A 20040-nucleotide genomic window follows, 5' to 3' on the forward strand; every position below is an offset into this window, starting at 1 on the left:
TTGTCTGAGCTTTCACACGTGTACAGACTGGTGTCATTACTACCACATCAGGATGCAGGGAGGCACGGTCACCCCGGATACCCCTCAGGCTGCCCCTCTGTACTCACGCCTCCGCCCCACCCCTGTCTGCTCCCTGTCACCGTAGCTGTGTCCTTCTGACACCGTCCTAGAAACGGGATTAAACACCATGCCACTTGTCACTCAGCAGAGTGAGTGGCACCCATGCTGCTGTGGGCACAGTCGGTGCCCGTCCTTGCTGAGTGGCACCCCAGGGAAGGACACCTGCTTCCATACAGCCCGAGGTTAAGTCCCGTCTGGGTGGTGGTGGCCACCGGTGTTCCTGTCCCCGCTCAGCCCCTCATAGCCACTCACCGGGCGAAGACGGTGCCGCTGCCACCCGGGAAGGTGTAGGGGTGCTGCTTCCGGAACACGTGTCCCACGCGGCTGCAGGGGACGATCTCCAGGCTGCCGCCGCACTGCCACACGCGGAACGAGATCTCTGAGGCGATGAATGAGACAGGGTGACTGACGGAGCCCTGGACTGTTCTGAGCAGCAGCCACCCCAGACAGGGTACAGACATCCACCCGCCAGTATCCCATCAAAGGGCTCTCGTGCCCTCGTCTCCTGAAGGAGATGTGAGCAGGGAGCCTGCCTCCTTCCAGAACCTGGTCCTGAACATTCTACGGTGGGGACATTGGACACACCCAGTATCTCCTGGCTCCATAGCACAATCAAGAAAGTATGTGCAGGCAGATCAGCCTGACTGTAGCGAATACAAGTTGCGTGTCTTAAATATACACAACGTTAAATCGTCAACGGCGCCTCAATAAAGTTGAAGAGAAAAAAAAAAAGATGGAACGAAAGTTCGTACTGCGGTTCACCAAGAGGGTGTCTCCACAGCGGTGTTTTTTTGCAGAAATGGGAAGTGGTGTAGACAAAAAGAAGAATGTCAAACAAACTCCCTACCCTGGGACATTTACTAGCTTAGATTTGAGCACAGATCCAAATTATGGAGTCAGCTAGATCTGTGCTACCAAATCCCATGTTTGCATTCAAGAATTCGGTTCCAAATTAAAAAAACAAAACAAAACAAAAAACCAACAAAAGAGCATGCAGAAACGTTTTTCAGATTCAGACGAGACACCTGCAGACAAGTGCGATTCTCTGGTCTATTCTGAACATGGAGGGACTCTAGGCACAAGACCTCGCGTATCCGTGCAGCATCACAGGTATTAACTGATGAAATGCTTGCCCTGAATTCTTCACCAGCGGGTTCGTGATCAGGGGCTATTACATTCGCACTTGCTTTGTATCGACACCCTTAGAAAAGGCACCAGGAAGGTGTATAACATCCATGAATTAAAAAGCATGAAACACCCACAATGGACCTTCGATGTCAGATGTAACCGGCCACCGTATAGGCCAACTTCCTCGACAACTTATTTTCAGGGCACTGACCACGAGTAAGCAGCTGGACTTTCTCTCTTCCCCTTAAATTCCAAAATTTACGCTTATCCAGAACTGTGCATTATTAGCAGACTGCAAGTCACCTGGAAAGTTCACAGGTGCCTTTGGACTGTGGTAATGACCAAAGATGCCCGAGTAACACAGAACCCTCAAGAGCTGGCCATGGACTTCATTGGTCAGTAACCAATGGTTCACCTGCTTCGACACAGAATCTACCTACAGGAGTAATGAGATGCTCAGGCCAACTTCAACATACACACTGCCCTGAGCGTCTGTACTGGGGAAAAGCTCGGCGCGTGGCTGGCTTCTGGAACAGCCTGGCACCCTCTGACCAGGCACCTGTCCTCCTCACCAACCATCTCAGTGGCCGCAACAGTCTTCATGGTTTGTATACAAAGGGCACTTCCTCGACATCATTTCACACCCGTAAGAACACGGTGAGGAAGCGAGATAGAATGCACAGAATTAGCAGTCACTGCTGGAAGCATAGAAGGGTCAGAAAGAAGGTGGGATTAGGGCACACCACAAGCGAGCTGCTGGATAAATCCTCCAGGCAGAGCCCTGTCTGTGGCAGCAGGCGCCCAGACCGCACCGCTGAAGGCACGTAACACCCCCTCGGGCATGATGGGAGTTCCTAGGACTGGATCTAGCAAACTCAAGCAGGAAATCCCTCATTGGCTCGAGAGGAGTGATCCATGCAGCTGCCGTGGGCCTCTCATAACCAATTCCCTTGCAGCCTTGAAAAATGCAGGGTCATGACCGACCCAAGTCTCTGCCGTGACGGGTTTCTGACTTTCTCCGTGTCCAACAAAGCTTTGAATAAGAAGTTCTCTGCGTTTCAGGAGAATAAAAATTTAAATATACGCTTGCCTAACTGGAACATTCCATCTGGGGGCTAGGAAGGCCCCGTGGCTTCCGTGGAGGGCGCGTGTTAAGCCAGGAAGGGATCCGTTCAGAGCCCTGGCCACACAGAAGTACGATTACGTTCAACTCTGATTGCACTTGAACTCGGGGACGCTACAACTTGGGAACGATTACGCAGGATAACTTGGTGGCTTTTGGATCAGGCCACTTGTTTGCTTCTCGGCTCTGCTCACAACCGGCCGTGAGGTCTCGGGCAGGACCTTGGTCCTTCAAGAAAGCATGAGACGAGACGCACAGCGCTGGCGAAAATCTCTAGGTTGCGCACCCGAAACTAATGAAACCGTGGCGCCGTGCCTAACTACACCTCAACCGAAAAAAAAAGAAAGCAAGCACAAAATGAGATGATGCACCGGAAGCAGTCAGCATCTGGCTAATGCTGTGGGGACACGGCACAGAGGACAAATCACGTGTCCAAGGAGCCTAACGCCTACGTCTCACGGGGGCCGGGGACCAGGTTCTCCGTCTTTCTTTTTCATTGCTTACGTTAGACTTACGTTGCCAGCTAGGAAAAGCGGAAGGTGCAGTGGTTTTGGCGGGGGGGGTGCACCTCGAGGTGGCCTTGGGTGTCACTCGGAGCACCCCACCTCTCCCGACACACGTCCACACCCACCCGGCGCTCAGAAAAGAAGTCAGAGAGGTGTCAAACAGACTCAGATTGGGGACTTCTCTTGCTGAAGCCCTACGCCTGTTCACCCTCCAGAGCCAGTGGGAGACTCCTCGAGAGCGCCTTTACGGAGCCGGGCAAGGGAAGGGACGATGCCAGACGGCACCCACGCAGGGACTGTTCCAGCCCCTTCCTCCCTGTCCGGCCCCACCCCCACCGAGGCCCCTCGAGCCCTTCTGCGGGACTTCACACATGGCACAGCTACATAAATACAAAAACCAAACCAACAAAAACTCCAGGGCATTTAAGAAAACGGCTTCCCCTCCCTCAGGTCTCTGGTGAAATGTCCCCTTTGGTATTTATATCGACACTCTTCTGTGACACAAAGGCTGGCTGCCACATCATCGGCCTAATCCATGCTTTCAGCCAACAGCACACCTTTTGAAAACCACGGTCACCCAAGTGATGCCCTGTCCTACTGGGTGGTCCCGGCTGGCCAGATTTCCACGAAGCCCATCAGGAGATGTCTGGGGACCGAGGGTGACGCGGAATTCTCTTCAGAAGGTTAATCATTCTTCTGAAGCCTTTCGTGCTCAAACGACTTTCATACAAGTCCTCCCTACCTGTCACCGTGTCATTAAAAAAACAACCAAAAGGAGTTTGACTCATGGTCCTTTGTCCCAGTGTTGTTACTGAGCCCAAAGAAGCTTTCAACATCAAACCGAGGCAGACAAATCTCCACAGAGGAGACGCTATCACTAACTTTAACATCATAAAGTCAGAGAAATAAAACAGGCGCGGCGAGCTTTTTTCTTCTAAACCAACAAAAAATGTCAAAGTTTCTGTTACGGGCAAAAACTCCTAAAACTGACGGTGACATCATTTGTCCTCTCCTTTGTCCCTGCCCTGCTTTCTCCCAGGGTTTGCCCACCCAAGGGCGGATGGTACCGAACAGCGTCAATAGCTGAGGACAATCAGTTCAGGACCCCCAGCAAAAAACGACGACGACAACGACAAAAAACAAAACCAACCGAGCAAAAATCAAACAAAACAAGAAATCTTTTCATCTGAATTCAGTAAGTATGGTGCAGGTACTAACCCAGACCAAAGTCTATAAAATTTCATTGTATAGAATTGGGCGCCGGGGTGGCTCAGTCGGTTCAGCGTCCGACTTCGGCTCAGGTCATGATCTCGCGGTTTGTGAGTTCGAGCCCCGCTTCGGGCTCTGTGCTGACGGCTCGGAGCCCGGAGCCTGCCTCGGATTCTGTGTCTCCCTCTCTCTCTGCCCCTCCCCTGCTCAAACTCTGTCCTCTCTGTCTCTCCAAAATAAACGTTAAAAAATAAAATAAAATTTCACTAAACCTGAGGGAAAACGATTAGCACGGTTAGTAAAAACAAACAAACAAAAAAATCAAACTAAATGAGAACCGTTCACAAAGTAGTCAAGGAGGGATTAAATGCCAAGGCCTCTTCACGCCGTCTGATTTCCGGGACTACGGTCAACCCCACGAGGCTGGCCCGGACTCACTTTCCACTCTACACGGCTGAAAGCAAATCCTACAGCCTGAAGTGCTTCCCCGTGTTTGTTAAGCTCGCTTTCCAAACCCTTGGGTCCACACGACATTGAAAAGTTTGCATTTTCCTTCAAAGACAGTGTCTGCCTTCTAGCATCCCTCATTCTAACTTAGGGCGACGGATTTTAACGCCCAACCCAAGACACCCTGAAGAGAGAAAGGTAGGTTATCGATACTTATTCGGGGACGGACGGGGTCTGATGAACGGTGACTAACGTCTTTATAGCTGGTTGCCAACTGGCCGCCTGTATACCACAAGCTCTTGCCTAACAGCCTCTTCCAAGCTTCCGCTTTTCAGTCGGGCGCCCTTGCTGGGCGGAAGGCCACGGCTTCACCAGGCTCGGAGAGCCAAGACGCAGGCTCACACGTACCCAGGTTCTCTCCTCCCCACACGTCCATCATCATGTCGTACTTCCCCAGCTCTTCAAAATAGAGCTTGTCCATCACGAACAGCCCTCCAGCAATCATAGGGGTTCTGAAAAGGCAGAGAGGGTGGAAGGGAAGAGAGGGAGAGGTCAAAGGTCAAGGACAGCGCTCCTGCATTCTACCGCCAAGGTCAGGTCTATAAGGTGAGCTTAAAAACGAAGCCACAGCCACCGTTCCCCAGTCGGGGCTCAGGATGCTGTCGTGGTTTTTTCCGCTGCTGACTTCAAATGCTTCCCACCTGCCCTGCTCAGACGCTCCCACAGCGCAAGGGGCCGGACCCGGTCCCCTACGAGAGAGTGACCACTGAAGCCGGGGGCACTCACTGACAGGTGGCCTTTCCGTGCCTCCGTTTCCTTAGAAGATTACAAAGAACGATACGTATAAGCTCTCAGGAGATTCTGCAAGCGACCCAGTAATATCAGCTGCCCTTATCCTGGAGCTGGTTCCTCACCAGCTGTGTCTCCTGGTCAGCCTGAGAGGCAGTTAACTGAGCCCCTACTTCCTTCCCAGTAGATGCCCTGAGAACTCAATGTCAAGTGCCGGCAGGAAGAGGAAGAGCTTAACTGAGTGTCTAGAAAACACGGGGCCTGGGGTCTCACCTGTGAGGGGCACCCCAAAGGATGCCCGGCACTTACTTTATGGGGGCGACCGGGTTCCCCTGGCGGGATCTTCTCTGCTCGGGCGTCATGTAATCCCATTTGAATACCAAGTTCCAGTCAAAACCTGCCGGCCACAGAGAAGACACAAAACACAAGGCGCCGATAAGAACGAACTGTGCTCCTGCCCCTCCGTCCCTCACGGCTTAGACGTATTTGTATTTGATGTTTGGACTGGACTCAGTGAAACCACACACAGCAAAAACAAAACAAAACAAAACAAAAAAAAACAAGAAAAGAGCGTGACCACGAAGGCCGCAGCAGGAGGGAGAGGGCGCCCGGGGCACCTGGGCGGGAGACCGGCAGGGAAGGCGCATGCTGGAGAGGCTCCCTCTGAACAGAAAACGCGGGTCAGGCTTTCCTAGGATGAAAATGCCTGAGGGTAACGGACCCAGGGAGAGAAGGGGGGTCCGTGTGGAGACACCCTGCACACCCGAGGGCTGTAGGGAGGCGAGAGAAAAAAGAGGGACAAAGTCAAATCTGCCACCGGGCCTCCAACACTGTCCTGGGGCAAAAGAAGAACCCAGGGGAGGGGACAAGATGACAGGGTCCCTGGGCCTGCCACCTGGGATCCTCTCAGCGTCTCCTGGCTGCAACCAAACCGTATTGGGGTGGGGGTGGGGGCAGAGGGACCACTTTTTGGCGAAAATGAGCCAAATACTTCCTTTGGCCGCCAGCGCAGTGGGCAGCAAGCTGCAATTTCTGAGAAATAACGGCCGCCGTCCCACGTCACTTCTAGAAGCCACAGGCTGCTTGGGACAGCCGAGCGCAGGCCCGGTACCTGCCCGTGGTTTCTGATGTTTGTATTGCCGTGTCTCGCCCTTACTCAGAAGGCACCCCGCACCGAGCCGTGGGTGCCCGCACACCCCACCCGCTGATGCTCCAGAGATGCACGAGGAGACCACTTCTTGGTGACAGGGGGCTCACGATACTGCGTTTCCAAGGGTCTGGCAGCTGAACCTAATGACTCCAGGGCCATCTGTCCTTCAGCTCTGTGCCATGGGGCCTGGGCCGGCAGGGACCGTGCAAGGCCTAGGTTCGGATCTCTCTTCGGGGTGCTCTGAGGTCAAGGTCTGGCTGTCCTGCCAGCCCCCACGTCTGTAGCCTGAACAGGGCAGGGTGGGAGGCGTGAGCCGGGGGTCTCCTGGGCTAGCACGGCACGCCAGATGGCCCCTCCAGAGGCATGGGACCACAAAGGCCCCCCCTGCTGGTACCGCCGAGTGCCACAGTCTAGCAAAGAAGAGGCGAGTGGCTGGGGGGGCCAGGGGGCAGAGACGGGAGCCCAGGGAGGAAACTGAGGCAGGCCCCACACTGGCTTTCCCGAAGAGCCCAGCGCTCCCCGAGGCCTGCCTCAACCAGGGAAACGACAAACGTCCTGCCTGTGTGATCAGCAGACAACGCAGGGGCCCCAGCGGGCCAGGTGACTTTAACACCTGCTTGCGAATGTTCATTCTTATTTTATTAATTTGGTCCAAACAGACAAACTATGTTAGGTTTTGAGAACGTGCTAAAAGTGCCGTCCTTGATTTTTTTCCCCCCTAAAGGGCTCCTGGAGTAAACCTGCTGCCTCTTCTTCTTCCGACCCCGGCAGGAGGCCTGAGCCCTGCCCTGCAGAGCATCTGGGTCCCTGCACTGGCTCTCACACAGGAAGCTGCTCTGGGAGCAAGAGAGCCCATCAAATCTCAGCTCTTGCAAGTCCTCGGGGACGAAGACATTCTGAAGACCGGCGCTTTCTTGGTAACTAAGGATCTGTCCCCTTTAAAGCGGCCAAACCGTCTCGCCGTTTGCGGAGAATCGTTTTTGAACTCCGTGTCTCCTGATGCGCGTAGAGCCCTCCCACGGCGACGGCCCCGCTGCCGATGGCTCGGGACGGGGGACCTGCCTGGCCACATCACGGACCTCGTGCCGGCGAGGCTCATCCCTTCGCTGCCCACGACACTAGCACCCCGCTTCTCAGACGGGCATGCGGAGGAGCAGAGGTCAGCTGGCAGGTGGGGCCAAGAGCCGGAGTTGCCCGGACCGCCCCGGCATTCTGTTTCCTGAGGCTGCGCCCGGTTTGAGAGTTTCACAGTCTTCTTTTCTCCGTGGCAGGCCATCAGTGGCTCCCGTGTCTGTCTGCAACAGTCCGTCCTCCTGGCATCCACCCAAGGTGTTGGAAGACTGGCAAAGCGACCCCTAGGTTCACACAGAGCAACTGGGGTGCCGCTGGGCAGGTAGAAAAGACTTCGTGGACCGTAGGTGGGAAGGGTCAAGAGCGAAGACATTACACAGGCAGAAGGCACAGGCTCTGACGTCTCTTTCAGCTGCTTTGAGCGGTCTCAGCTGACCTCCTGGCTCTCAGCCGGGCTCTGAGAGGCGTGACCGCCAACCGGCCGAGGTTCAGAGCACAGAGCGTTTATGACCGGGCGGTGGCAGAGCCCTGTGTCACCAGCCACCCCCTGCCCCACCCCCACCCCACAGTCCCAGGGACAGAAGGACACTAGTAAGAGCCGCGTGTCACATGACAAGTCCCTTCGAGGGGCCAGTGTGATCCCTACGCTGCCATCAGCACCATGGAGCCCTGCATGAGACCGGCGGGTCCCCAGGCAAGGCCCAGGAGCCCGCGGGGGTCCACAGACCCTTCTGGGGGTCTGCCATGTCAAAACCGCGTTTATATTTACATGAGACCTTATGTAAGTGCCTCTTTCAGGCTCACTCTTTCAAAAGCCCATGATGGAGCTTTCCAGAAGCTGTAGGACGTACGAGATCAGCACTCTGATGGACAACTGGATGTATATTTGCATCGCCTCATGTTTTAACAAGTTCTCGGCTTGAATTTCTAACCCAGCAAATGCTGATACATGCAGCCAGCACGGTATAGTCACACAGGGGTTCTCTGGGGCCTGTGATAATTTCTGGGAACGTGAAGAGCACGAGAAAAGTCACCAACGGGGCCCCAAGGGGGCTGGGTGTGACAGAACACATCCAGAGGCTACGAGGATCAACAGGAAGCTGGTGTGGCCACTTACACTCGAGGTGACCCGAAAGTGAAGCAGGATGTGAATGGTCGGCTGGGGGGGGGGGGGGGGTTGTGTAGGGGGGGACCTGCAACCAAGCCACGCAAAGGGGTAAAATCAGCAGGACTTGGTGATGAGTGGGCTTGGGTGGTCAGCGGGAATTGGGGATGACCCAGGTGACCCGGGCGGCAGGGCAGGTGACCTGGATGGCTCTGCCACCAGGGGGAGGCAGGCTGTCGCTGTCAGAGGAGCTGGCGTCACAGGGGAGGCAAAGCCAGGCCCGATACTGAGCTCTGACGCTCACCGCACACGGCCTGTCGGCTCTGGCGGATCCTCATCCCAGACTCCGACCTGGGAAGGCTTAATCTTCCGATTAAAAATGACACCAGTCGTGTGTACTGAGCCACACGTGTCATAACAGCCACAGAAGGCCAGCGAGATAAGAGAAGAACAGGAAACACAGGAAGTCCTCTAAGGGAAATAAGGCTATTTTTCGCTCTCTTTAGGAGATCCCACTTGTCGAGCACAAAGACACCCTTTGCTCGCGGTGCGTGCACCGGCAGCGTGAAAGCTGCTGTCACTGTCACTCGTGACGCTGAGAAGGAGCGGCGATCAGACACCACACAGACAGCAAGAGCGAGGCGGGGGGGGGGGGGGGGACCAGGAGCCGCGCTTACCGCCTTTCAGGTCAGCGGATGCCCCCACGTACTGAAAGTTGTCCATATTGATGACATCGATGATGGGGGACACGACCCGAGTCCTGTCCTGAAACACAAATGAACAAAAGACAGGAGTAGGCATCACAAACAAAACAAAGGATCCCACCCCACAAAAGGCAGGCATTCGTGGCAGACAGTTTCAGTGAAACCCACCGCCTGCCATCGCTAACCACGCTGTGCTCCAGGGGACCTTGGGGCCCCCCCATCCAACGCGCACGCCCTGCCCTCAGCCGTCCCGTGGACGGGCCCTATTCTGTGCCGAGCAAGGTCGAGGGTGAGCGGGGAGAGAGAATCACTCCCTGAGAGGAGGCAGCCGTGGGCACGGGGTGCCTCAGGCGTGCCAACTCGGCTAGAGAATTCCAGACTCTACGCAGGTCTTACCTGTGATTTCTATCAAACAAGAACATTTTTTCCCTTAGACGGAGGCATTTCTTTATGCCGCGGTTATTATTCTGGTAAGAGTTTGTGAACATAAGGCCTTTTAACCTTCCTGCCCTCTTTCAAACGAGATGCTTGATGCTGGGGAGAGGCGCTGCCCCACGCGGCTAGTTAACGGAAGAGGAAGTGCTGTCCTCCAGCCATTTACAGAACCCGTGTTAACCAGAGGAAAGACTTCGAAAAACAAATTGGTAACAGCATCAGCAGAGCTAAGAGCCTAATACATCAGAGGAACACGTAAAAGAACAGTATAAAGTTCTGACATCACCCAGGAGCGAGTTTACGGGACACAAAACCCCGTGCCTGGGAGAATCAAGTCTTCCCTTGCCGGGCTCGGTCCGGACCTGGGGATGGGCACCAAATAGCATAATTTGCTCTCCTTCTCAGTCCACTTCTTTTGTTTTGACTTCTTTTTTTTTTTTTTTAAGTTTATTTTGAGAGAGAGAGAGCGTGAGCAAGAGAGGGGCAGAGCGAGAAGGAGAGAGAGAGAATCCTAAGCAGGCTCCGAACTGTCAGCGCAGAGCTCAACACAGGGGCTCGAACCCACAAACCGTGAGATCGCGACCCGAGCCGAAATCCAGAGTCAAACGCTCAACTGGTTGAGCCCCCCAGGCGCCCCTTGACCTCTTCTGATAGGACTGGAATTGGTGAGAGTTGCAATTTTCCACTCCTTCTGTCCTTACTTGAGGAGAGAGTATTTGAAAGAATTCTGACAGTTTGATGGCAGAAGCCTGTGGTCTCCACACACGCTAATATCTTGGCTGTGGCCGTGTCCTCTGCGACCAGGGAGGAGTCTGGTTGTGTGAGAACGGGCCTGGAGAGGACGGGATTCCAGAGGGTTCTTCTCTCGGCTAGGTGCGTGTATAGGTGTGAGAGGGCTCAGTGAGAGGGGATGCAGCAGAAACTGCTTTGCAACCCTGGCTGTGTCTCCTGCATGAATTTTGGATGTGTTATTAAACACGTTAACCCCCAGGTTCCTCGTGGGGCAGACGGGGTCAATGTGTAATTTATCTAACACATAGTTAGCGTTCGGTGAACAGTCCCGAATATCGTAGTATCACTAATAACTGGGACACGGAGTCAAGATCATCAATACCGTCATAACATCATCATCGCTGGTAGCTTGTGGTTATTGAGTATTTCATGATTCAGTGTCCCTCAGCCACCCGTGTCACGCGTGACTCGTAAAAGGCCTCACTTGTTCGTTTCCGATTTCTCCAGTACTTCCGTTAGGTTCGCTTTATCACCCCAAAGAAACCCTTTCTCAGTACGGAGAAAAGAAAAGTCAGGAAAGCAAGCAGAAGGCAAGCGAAATGACAAAAGGCCGAAGGTAATACCAGCGATGACGTTTCTAGCGACAGAGGTACACAAATTGCGCCCCGGGGCTCCCTGACAGCCTCTAATGGTCAACTGTGTGCTCACGGGCACCCCGTTCCGCCACGAGCCGGCAGGCTGGGTTCGTCGGCGAGCAGCATGGCTGGAGGTGGCCAGCCTGCCCTCCTGGCCCTCTGGAGGCAGCGATGGCATCAGCCGCTCCGAGTGCACTTGCTGGACGCCGGGCGCTGTCCTCAGCGCTCGGCCCCTCCTGAACTCAGAGAGAAGGCAGACCCTCCTAAGAGGAAAGGGACCGTGGGAAACTGATCAGGCTCTCGCCAGCCTCCGCCGCTCCTCGCCTCTGACTCATCAAAGTGATTTTCTCTCCAGTGATAAGATTCCTACAGTGAACGGAATACTCTTGGAGAGGTTGTGCCAGAGGCACGTTCAACCCCCCCCCCCCCCACCTTCCAGCACGCGGGAGGAGCCCAGCACGAGCCCCGGGCCTCACCTCAGCCACCCTCTCCAGGAGGGGCTCCAGCCAGTGCTCGTTGCATTCACAGTGGCTGTCCAGGAACGTCAGGACCTTGGCCTGGGCCGCATCGGCCCCCCGGACCCGTGAGCGCATCAGGCCTGCGGAAGTGATTTCAAAAGCGCATCAGAGTATCTGAGAGAAAGGCAACAAAACAGCACATACAGCACTGACATCCCCCCGCCGCCCCCCACGGCTCTGTGGCCCTCTTGCCGGGCACAGTCTAGTACAGAGTTGGGGGGCAGGATCGATCCTGCCCCGTGGTTACCGAGACAGGCTTCTGTCAGGATCTCCGTTCCTAAGTTCATCGGAGGACGAGGAAGGCAACTTTCTTAGAACGACTGCCCTCTGAGTCAGGCCCTTAAGAACCTGAAGTCTCCTTTATCAAGCAACTGAAACGTGGAACTTTTCCGACTACCTTCTTCTAACGCAGCAACAGTTTTCTCCTTAACTGGGGCAAGGGAGGTGTTACTCGGACACCTTCAGGCGCTGGTGGTACCGATTTTAATGGCTAAGGGTGCTGCAAATATCTTTGCCTGTCCGAGACCTACCACAGCCAAAGAACATCGGTGGCAAATCCCGGCTGACCGGCTTTTACAGAAAATTAGTTCCACGACAGGTCAAATTTCCACAGTTTACGTACTATGGTCTGTTCATAATATGGATCCTTTACTATCACACCAAGTCTTATCACAAGTCGTATCTCTGTCACTGGATGACGCGGTCGTAAATGGCTTTTGCTGTGCACGCCGGGCTTTCCGCAGTGTCCCCGTCATGATTACCCGTGGTTGTGCATTTCGCAATTTCAGGTACCTGTGGTCAACTGAGGTCCGGAAGCCAGGGGATCCTCCGTCTGACATATCATCAGAAGGTCAGCAGTAGCCTAACGTTATGTCACAAGTCTGTGTCATCTCCCTCCCTTCATCTTATCATGGGGGCATTTTATCACCTCACATCATCACAAGAAGGGTGAGGACGGAACGATAAGATATTTTGAGAGAGAGAGACCACACTCATGTAACTTTTATACAGTACAGTTATAAATGTTCTCTTTTATTATTAGTTATTATGGTTTATCTCTTACTCTGCCTAATTTATAACTTACACCTTGCTGGAGATACGCACGTAGAGGGAAAAAGTTTATTCAGGGTCCCTTACTATCTGTGGTTTTAGGCGTCCACTGGGGGGTCTTAGAACGTATTCCTGTGGATGAGGGGGCACAGCTGTATATGAAGATGATGTGACTATTCACGACCCGTGAGGACAGCGTTTTCAAGTTCCTTTATACAGAGTAGTCAAAATGGGTTTTCAATGATTCTTCTAGATCTGCATGCTATGGGAGGGGGAAAAAAGATAAAGGCTTCTAATTCTGGTAATTGCAAAGTCGAGAGTCTTAGCTTGTATTAGACAAGCTCTTGCTCAGAGAAGAGTTATAAACTCTGACCAAAAGAGAAAAAGCAAGAATCGGAAAGGGCCAGACAGCAGTGAGAAGCAGGCAGAAACTGGAGGGGATTCAATCCCTGAAAGGAGAAAAATCACAGGGAGTGAAGCCCAGGGGTGTGTGGTGTTTCTCCCGAGGTTACGCCACGACCCGCTGCGACACAGCCTTTTTGGCTGGAGGTGTCAGAGCACAGAGTTCAGGGTTTCGAGAGGGGCTAGAAACTGAAAGATGGAGATCCCGGAAAGGAGGTTCGTTCGTCCCAAATCTGGAGATAACCTCCTCATAAATCCTCGGCTGACTCCTGAACTTCAGGCACAAGGGAGACCCCGCGGAGTCCGTGAAAAGAAACAATCAGAAGGCAGAGAGAACTGAGATTTCAGCCGGTAACCACCACGGGACACACAGTTTGGCACAGGGCTCCCACCAAGTTAGAAGGGCTGGGTCATCTTTGAGGCTCCCCAGCCGATTCTAATAAGCAGCCAGATGAAGTCACTGGCACATTAAAACCCCCGCTAAACAAACCGAAGGCCGTTCCTTCGCTGCCATAATGTTTCACGCAACTGATTTTCTCTGACATCTAGTAGCATTATGAAGCACCTGTATAGATGTTCAAGTACATGGGAGACATACACGCACACACGGACACCCAAGCGCACACATACATTCCTGTGTGTGCTTTTTCTCACTCACTACCACCGGCTTCATTTGCTTACAGGTTTCCTTCCCACACTCTGTCTTCCCACAGCGGCCCCTCCCCCTCCCTTTCCAGAACAAAGCATCAGCTCATGTTCTCACCCAAGTGAACATCCTAACTTAAAGCACTCAGAGGCACTGATGTCTAAGGTTAAACTCTGACAAGGCCAGCAAGTGATCTGTTAGTTATAAAATGCCACCATGAAAAATGATTTCTTTCTTTTCTTCCTCTTCTTCTTTTTTTTTCTTTCTTTCTTTCTTTTTTTTTTTTTTTTTTTTCTCCTTGTGCTAGCAGGCACTTTGGGTTTCAGTTCAAAAAGTTATCATGCAGTTTGTCTGGGGGCACATGTAATGAAGATTTCGGTTTGACCTCAAGGTTTTGGCTTATTCTAAGCTTGGGAGATAGATGCGAGCCCAGCAAATAGAGCTTCCCAAGGGCAGGGCTGATGCCACTGTTTACGTATCTTGAACCCGAGGAACGATGATCTTGGTTGGTTAAAACATGGTGCTGATGGCACTGTCCTAATAGGCTCAATCACTTTATCGCTGATGAAATTCCTGCTAAGAAAAGCTGCCCGGATTGGCTCTGACCGGGCTACACGGGAACCGGAAGGAAGAGCATATGCACTGATCAGAGAATACAATCACCACTCCAGGATCAGCGGAGTCATCCTCAAATAACTAAGATGGCATGTTTTAAAGCTGTGCCGTCTTCCTCTGGACCATGGAGGAGCCTAGAATCCAGCCACCAAGCCCTTCAAACAGCATCGATACACTGGATGTTAATTGCGTTGTGGTTTTAGCTTCCTTTCCGGACGCTTCAAAGTAATACTCCACCCCCGCCCCCCCCCACCTCCACCCTTTGGAGTCTCTCTCCTAACTGCCAATAAAGTGGGCTCGATAAGCCCAGTTCCGGCAGACAAGACTGACCGCAGGTTTTGCGGCTGGCCTTTGCAAAATCCAATAAGCATGTAATTGCGGCAACATCTCCCTTTTTGGGATGGTTCACCTTCAGCAGGCTGTCAAACTTGAATCCGTTATTTTATCAGATGCCGGGAGCCTGGCGTCACCAAACTTCTCATTGCTAAATCTTTGTTTTCCTTCTAAACTCTGGTACTCCAGGGACTGATAAGACTTCCTGGGTTGTAAAGGGAAGAGAGACGCCAATTTTCTAAATACATAAATAAAAATGTAATTTGAACTCCTGCCCTAGTATACAAACAATTTCAATTAAGCTTTGAATGTCCTCCCTCGGCTTTGCTGGGAGAGGCTCCCAAGAGGCTCCCGTAGAGAGAGAGAGAGAGAGAGAGAGAGAGAGAGAGACACACACACACACACACACACACGAAGACTAGAAAGTTAATTGTTCTTTTAGCTGAAACATTTCGGGCTCAGGAAAAGTCGGAATTCAACCGTCTTGGTAATTGAATTAAGAAAAAGAGTTTAAAAAAAAAAAAAGAAAAAGAAAAAGAGTCTTACCTTCTCGCCGATCATTTCTGAGAACCCGCACCTTCTCAATTTTCCCCAAGAGAGCCCCGTCCTCAGCTAGGGAAAGAGAGAAGCAGAGAATTTGGAACCTCGTTTGCAAAGGCTCTGTATTCAAGTATTGTGATTCCCAGTCATCGGTGGGCGGATCTCCGGGGGCATCAAAGAGGCACCTGTTTCTTTACACAGCCCAGATTTCTGACCTTTTCGGGCACTAAGGAAGGCCGGCCCCCAGGAGAAGGGCCAGGCAAGGGGCAGGAATCCGTCTTGGTACTTACGGTCATTGCTGTAGTCATCCACCAAGATGATCTCTTTTATGAGGTGGGGTGGGCTTTTCTTAAGCACGCTGAGGAAACAGAAAGACAAAGGTTGGGGCGCCTGGGTGGCTCGGTCGGTGAAGCATCTGACGTCGGCTCAGGTCATGATCTCACGGTTCGTGAGTTCGAGCCCCGTGTCGGGCTCTGTGCTGGGAGCTCAGAGCCCGGTGCCTGCTTCGGGTTCTGTGTCTCCCTCTCTCTCTGCTCTTCCCCTGCTTGTGCTCTCTCTCTCTCTCTCTCTCTCTCTCAAAAATAAATAAACGTTCGGGGCGCCTGGGTGGCGCAGTCGGTTAAGCGTCCGACTCCGGCCAGGTCACCATCTCGCGGTCCGGGAGTTCGAGCCCCGCGTCAGGCTCTGGGCTGATGGCTCGGAGCCGGGAGCCTGTTTCTGATTCTGTGTCTCCCTCTCTCTCTGCCCCTCCCCCGTTCATGCTCTGTCTCTCTCTGTCCCAAAAATAAATAAAAAACGTTGAAAAAAAAAATTTAAAAAAAAATAAATAAATAAACGTTAAAAAAAGAAAGACAAAGTTTGGAGGCCTTGTAGGGGTACCACTTGGGGTGGGGGATTCTCCTGCGACGGTCCCAATCCTTGGCTGGAGAAGCCATCAATCAGCCGCTCCTTGTGCTGGAGTCAGGTGACCCGTCTGAACCCCCAGCAGACAGCTCTGGCCTGGCACGCCGGGGATGCGAGCCGGCTCCAGCAGCCCTGCCGGGGACCACCGCCCGTATGGTGCAGCAGGTGGGCACTGGGTGGCCTCCCCTGCCCTTACCTGACCACTGTCCTCAGCAAGGCCGACCTGGCTTCGTTGTGGAACGTGATCACCACGCTGGTGGCTGGCAGGTCCACCCTCCACTGCTTCCGCTGACATCTGAGGGAAGAGAGACATCGTCCTCTGAACGCACCTGGACCAGCCTCGGAGAGGCCCTGGAGGGCACGAGCCCGAAGACCCGCCGGGATGGGCGTTCTCGGCTGGACCTGCTGTCTGCAGGAGGGGCTGGCCTATTCTGAGGGAAAGTGACAACAGGACATAAGGAAACAGAGAAACACAACCGGAGTTACGCGTTACCAGAGGATTTCGGCGAAAAGTAACATATTGAGAACATCTTTCTAACGCGGAGAGAGGGGAAAAAAAAAAAAAAGCGTGTTTTAAAACAGGGAAGTCCCATTTCTTCCCACATGCAGATACACCTCTAGAGATGTGCTTTTCACAATTCACAGTGGTTATTTCCGAGGGGTGGAACCGACTGCGAGTCGACGTTCTTTTCTCGTCTTTCCGGCAAGCACGTGGGGCCTCTGTGGTTCTCGGCAAAGCTGTATCTGGAACCCGGCTCTGTCCCCCTGACTGCTCGGCCGTCTCCCCATGCCCCCCACCCCACCCCCGCCAAGGGCAGCCGGGACACACGCCTGTCACCCTGTGTTTGGGGGGGGTGGGGACGGGAAATGCAGCCCGTGTCCCAACAAGGTGGGCGGGAGTGGTGCAGGCTAGGGCGGGGCGAGGGGCGGGCCCGTGGGAACCTGAGCCCGGCCGCTCTCACGGGCCATGTGGTCACAGGGACCACAGATAAGCTGCGGGCAGATGGAAACAAGTCACGTCTCGAGTCTGGCCTCCACAGACAGACACAAGGCCGCAAGGACACAGGATGGCTGTGTGAAAAAAAACGGGACCCCGGCAGCTCTAGGTCGAAGATGCTAACGTAGCATATGCTAGAGGCAGAAACGGCCCATCAAGGTAGAGCCCGGCTCAGCAGAAGCCGTCTTCAGGGACCGTCCCTTCAGGGCAGGCTCCACGGACTTGGAGAGCACAGAACACGCCAGCATAAAGGTGATGGTTCCAGAGAGACAGCAATACATCTGGGGTGGGCTCACAGCCTGTCAGGACCGCCGGCAACATTCGGGCAGTTACCAAAACGATGGGACCACTGATAACCCGCTTGGGAAAAAAAGGCTGGGAAGACGGGAGAGCATCTTTGCCCTCAGGGAAACGGAAACAGTTCTCAACATCTTTTTTGTGTGTGGAAGCGTGCAAGCGGGGGAGGCGCAGACAGAGGGTGGGGGGGGGGGACAGAGGATCGGAAGCGGGCTCCGTGCTGACAGGTTGACGGCAGTCAACCCGATGCGGGGCTCGAACGCACGAACTGCAAGACCACGACCTGAGCTGCCATCGGACGCTCAACCGACTGAGCCACCCAGGTGCTCTTTGACCAGCCGTGTTAACACCCCAGGCCCGAAGGGTGCAACAGTTGTGCCATGAGCCTGCACGAGGGTAGGAACCTGTCAGGTGGCCCCCAACGCGGTCCCTCCACCCCGGCCTCTGCGATAGCTGCACAACCTTCCGTGAGGCCAGTGCACTTGACAAACCCTGTTTTTCCCTGTCAGCTCTTCACGGAGGCTACCCCAGCTGTTGAGCGATGGGCTTCCAGAATAAAAGGGGTCTATCTGAAATGGCCAATCAGTGGGAAAGGGAGTCGGGTTAGAAACAAACAAACAAACAAACAAAAAATCTCTGGTGCCCAGCCACGGCTGAAAGCGTGTAAGCAGTGAAGGACTGAAGCCTTCACACTAAATTTCCATGACTGGGAAAGACGACCTCAGAGAAGCAAATTTGGCAAAGGAGCAGAAAAGCGGTGCAATTAAAAAGCGATGAGGTCCAGAATCGCAAAATGGGCTTCCTTTGTTTATTTTGGTTTATCTGGATAGCCTGATTTTAATTGCTCACGAGGACGCCGCATAATATACCGGTCATGTGTTGGGGGGGGGCGGGGAGGGACGGGAAATGCATTCTGGAATTAATAGCGGACCTCGTTACGGCTCCCGACAGCTAAGTCCTTAATGACAAGTAGATAGACAGGCTGGTTTTGTTGTTTTTCCTTTTCTTTCCATTTCAAGAATTAGCTAATTGTTGGATGAAGGAAGGAAGGAAGCCAACTGGTGGATGCCAGGTTCAGCTGTAAACAAATTACCGACGAGTGCTGTTCCCCAGAACTCCATCCGTAATGCCAATGAGCAAGAACTCGCGTTAGGAGGGTAATACCCTCTCCAGTGAGGTCCCACCTAACACAGCGTGAGGTGCTGAGCTAAGCAGGTTGCGCCCTGACTCACGGAGCGGGCGACGCGGCCACGCGAGGATTAAAACTGGGAAGCATTTTTCATGCCCAAATCACAGTCCACTTAACCAATCCGATCACGTCCTATTCTCCCAGTTTGCTGTTCTCCGCGGGAGCCTCATTCTCCGTGAGCGCTGGGAAGTCTCACGTGTTTCAGGACCCAAAAGGGCTGCTGCAGGCACATTATTTTATTAAAACTCTTCTACGTGTCCATAAGGCACCACGTTTTGCCAGGATTTGGCAGTCAGGAAATTTAAAAGGCATCCCGTTATTTTTTTTAAAGGTTATTTTATTTATTCATTTATTTTTGAAAGAGAGAGAGAGAGAGAGAGAGAGAGAGAGAGAGAATCCCAAGCCGGTTCCACACTGGCAACGCAGAGCCCGGCAATGGGGCTCAAGCTCTCGAACTGTGAGATCAGGACCTGAGTCGAAATCAAGGGTCGGACGCTTAACCGGCTGAGCCACCCAGGCGCCCCCAGGTATCCCATTTTTCAAGGCAGAGGGCTAACAAGCAAAAACGGAGAAATATCTTACCCCCCTCCCCACCATGAGTTCAGAGTGGATGTGTGTATGCATGTGGATGAATTCAGATCCAAACTCCTCACGCTGAGCCAAGAGAAGTGGAGGGGGGGGGGGAATGGGTGGCAGGGAGTGAAGAATTTCTTTAAATAGAAACGGAATCAATCTTGCATTTAGAGTTCCATCCTTGCCAAGCAGTCTTCACTACTCCGGAGCCAGCGAAAGGCGGCCCGATTTCGAAGATCACCAGGGGAGCTGGCGGCCGGGGGCACGTTCATACTTGAGCGTTCTTTGGGAAAGGGATACAAACTGCAGATTACTTCAAGTCAGCGCAGGAAGAGTGTGCGGCCAGTCCTGGCCTCCAGCTGATGCGAGCTGGAAGCGGTGTGAGGCCGAGGACACGACACGGGGCTCTGGGTCAGGCGCCGAGGACTGGAGCTCGCCGGAGTCTCCACGGGTCTGCTACTAACCTGGTCATTCTGGTAACTTCCTGTCTGGTCAAACGGACACGTGAACAACTGGAGACAGAAGTTGTGTTTGGGTTTTTTTTTAATGCTTAATTCGGTTTCATACTTCCCTGAGACCACATGGCTCTCATGATCTGAACTCGTGACTGGCTGGAAACGAGAAAAATGGCCCATCTCAATGACAACGTGCTCCTGAGCCCTTCAGGGGGAAGAGGGGATTTGTCTCGGGGACAGACTCGTCTCTGATGCAGGTGTCCTATTTGGGGCTGGTCACAAAGTTGCTCAAAGAACCAAATGCGCTGGGACGCTAGGGGCTCTGGGTAATAGTGCGGACGAATAATAAGGGATGTTTTCTACGCCGC

General features: G+C 53.3%; 1 protein-coding gene across 3 annotated transcripts in view; it reads right to left on the bottom strand.

Annotated features, from left to right (window-relative positions):
* The window catches only part of GALNT2 (polypeptide N-acetylgalactosaminyltransferase 2), a 193161-nt gene that overhangs the window by 20766 nt on the left and 152355 nt on the right, over nucleotides 1–20040 (bottom strand). For all 3 annotated transcript variants that reach the window (XR_006299761.1, XM_043596342.1, XM_043596341.1), the window contains exons 4-11: nucleotides 16358–16456; nucleotides 15549–15616; nucleotides 15265–15330; nucleotides 11631–11752; nucleotides 9326–9413; nucleotides 5632–5719; nucleotides 4942–5045; nucleotides 373–499 (exon numbers count right to left, since the gene is read on the bottom strand). Coding sequence is in view for 2 of the 3 variants with exons in the window: in XM_043596342.1 (XP_043452277.1) it covers nucleotides 373–499; nucleotides 4942–5045; nucleotides 5632–5719; nucleotides 9326–9413; nucleotides 11631–11752; nucleotides 15265–15330; nucleotides 15549–15616; nucleotides 16358–16456 (762 nt within the window). In the remaining variant the exon portion in view is untranslated. The remainder of the gene's footprint in view (nucleotides 1–372; nucleotides 500–4941; nucleotides 5046–5631; nucleotides 5720–9325; nucleotides 9414–11630; nucleotides 11753–15264; nucleotides 15331–15548; nucleotides 15617–16357; nucleotides 16457–20040) is intronic.

The sequence above is a fragment of the Prionailurus bengalensis genome, chromosome D2 (genome assembly GCF_016509475.1).
Source record: "Prionailurus bengalensis isolate Pbe53 chromosome D2, Fcat_Pben_1.1_paternal_pri, whole genome shotgun sequence".
NCBI classification, from domain to species: Eukaryota; Metazoa; Chordata; class Mammalia; order Carnivora; family Felidae; genus Prionailurus; species Prionailurus bengalensis.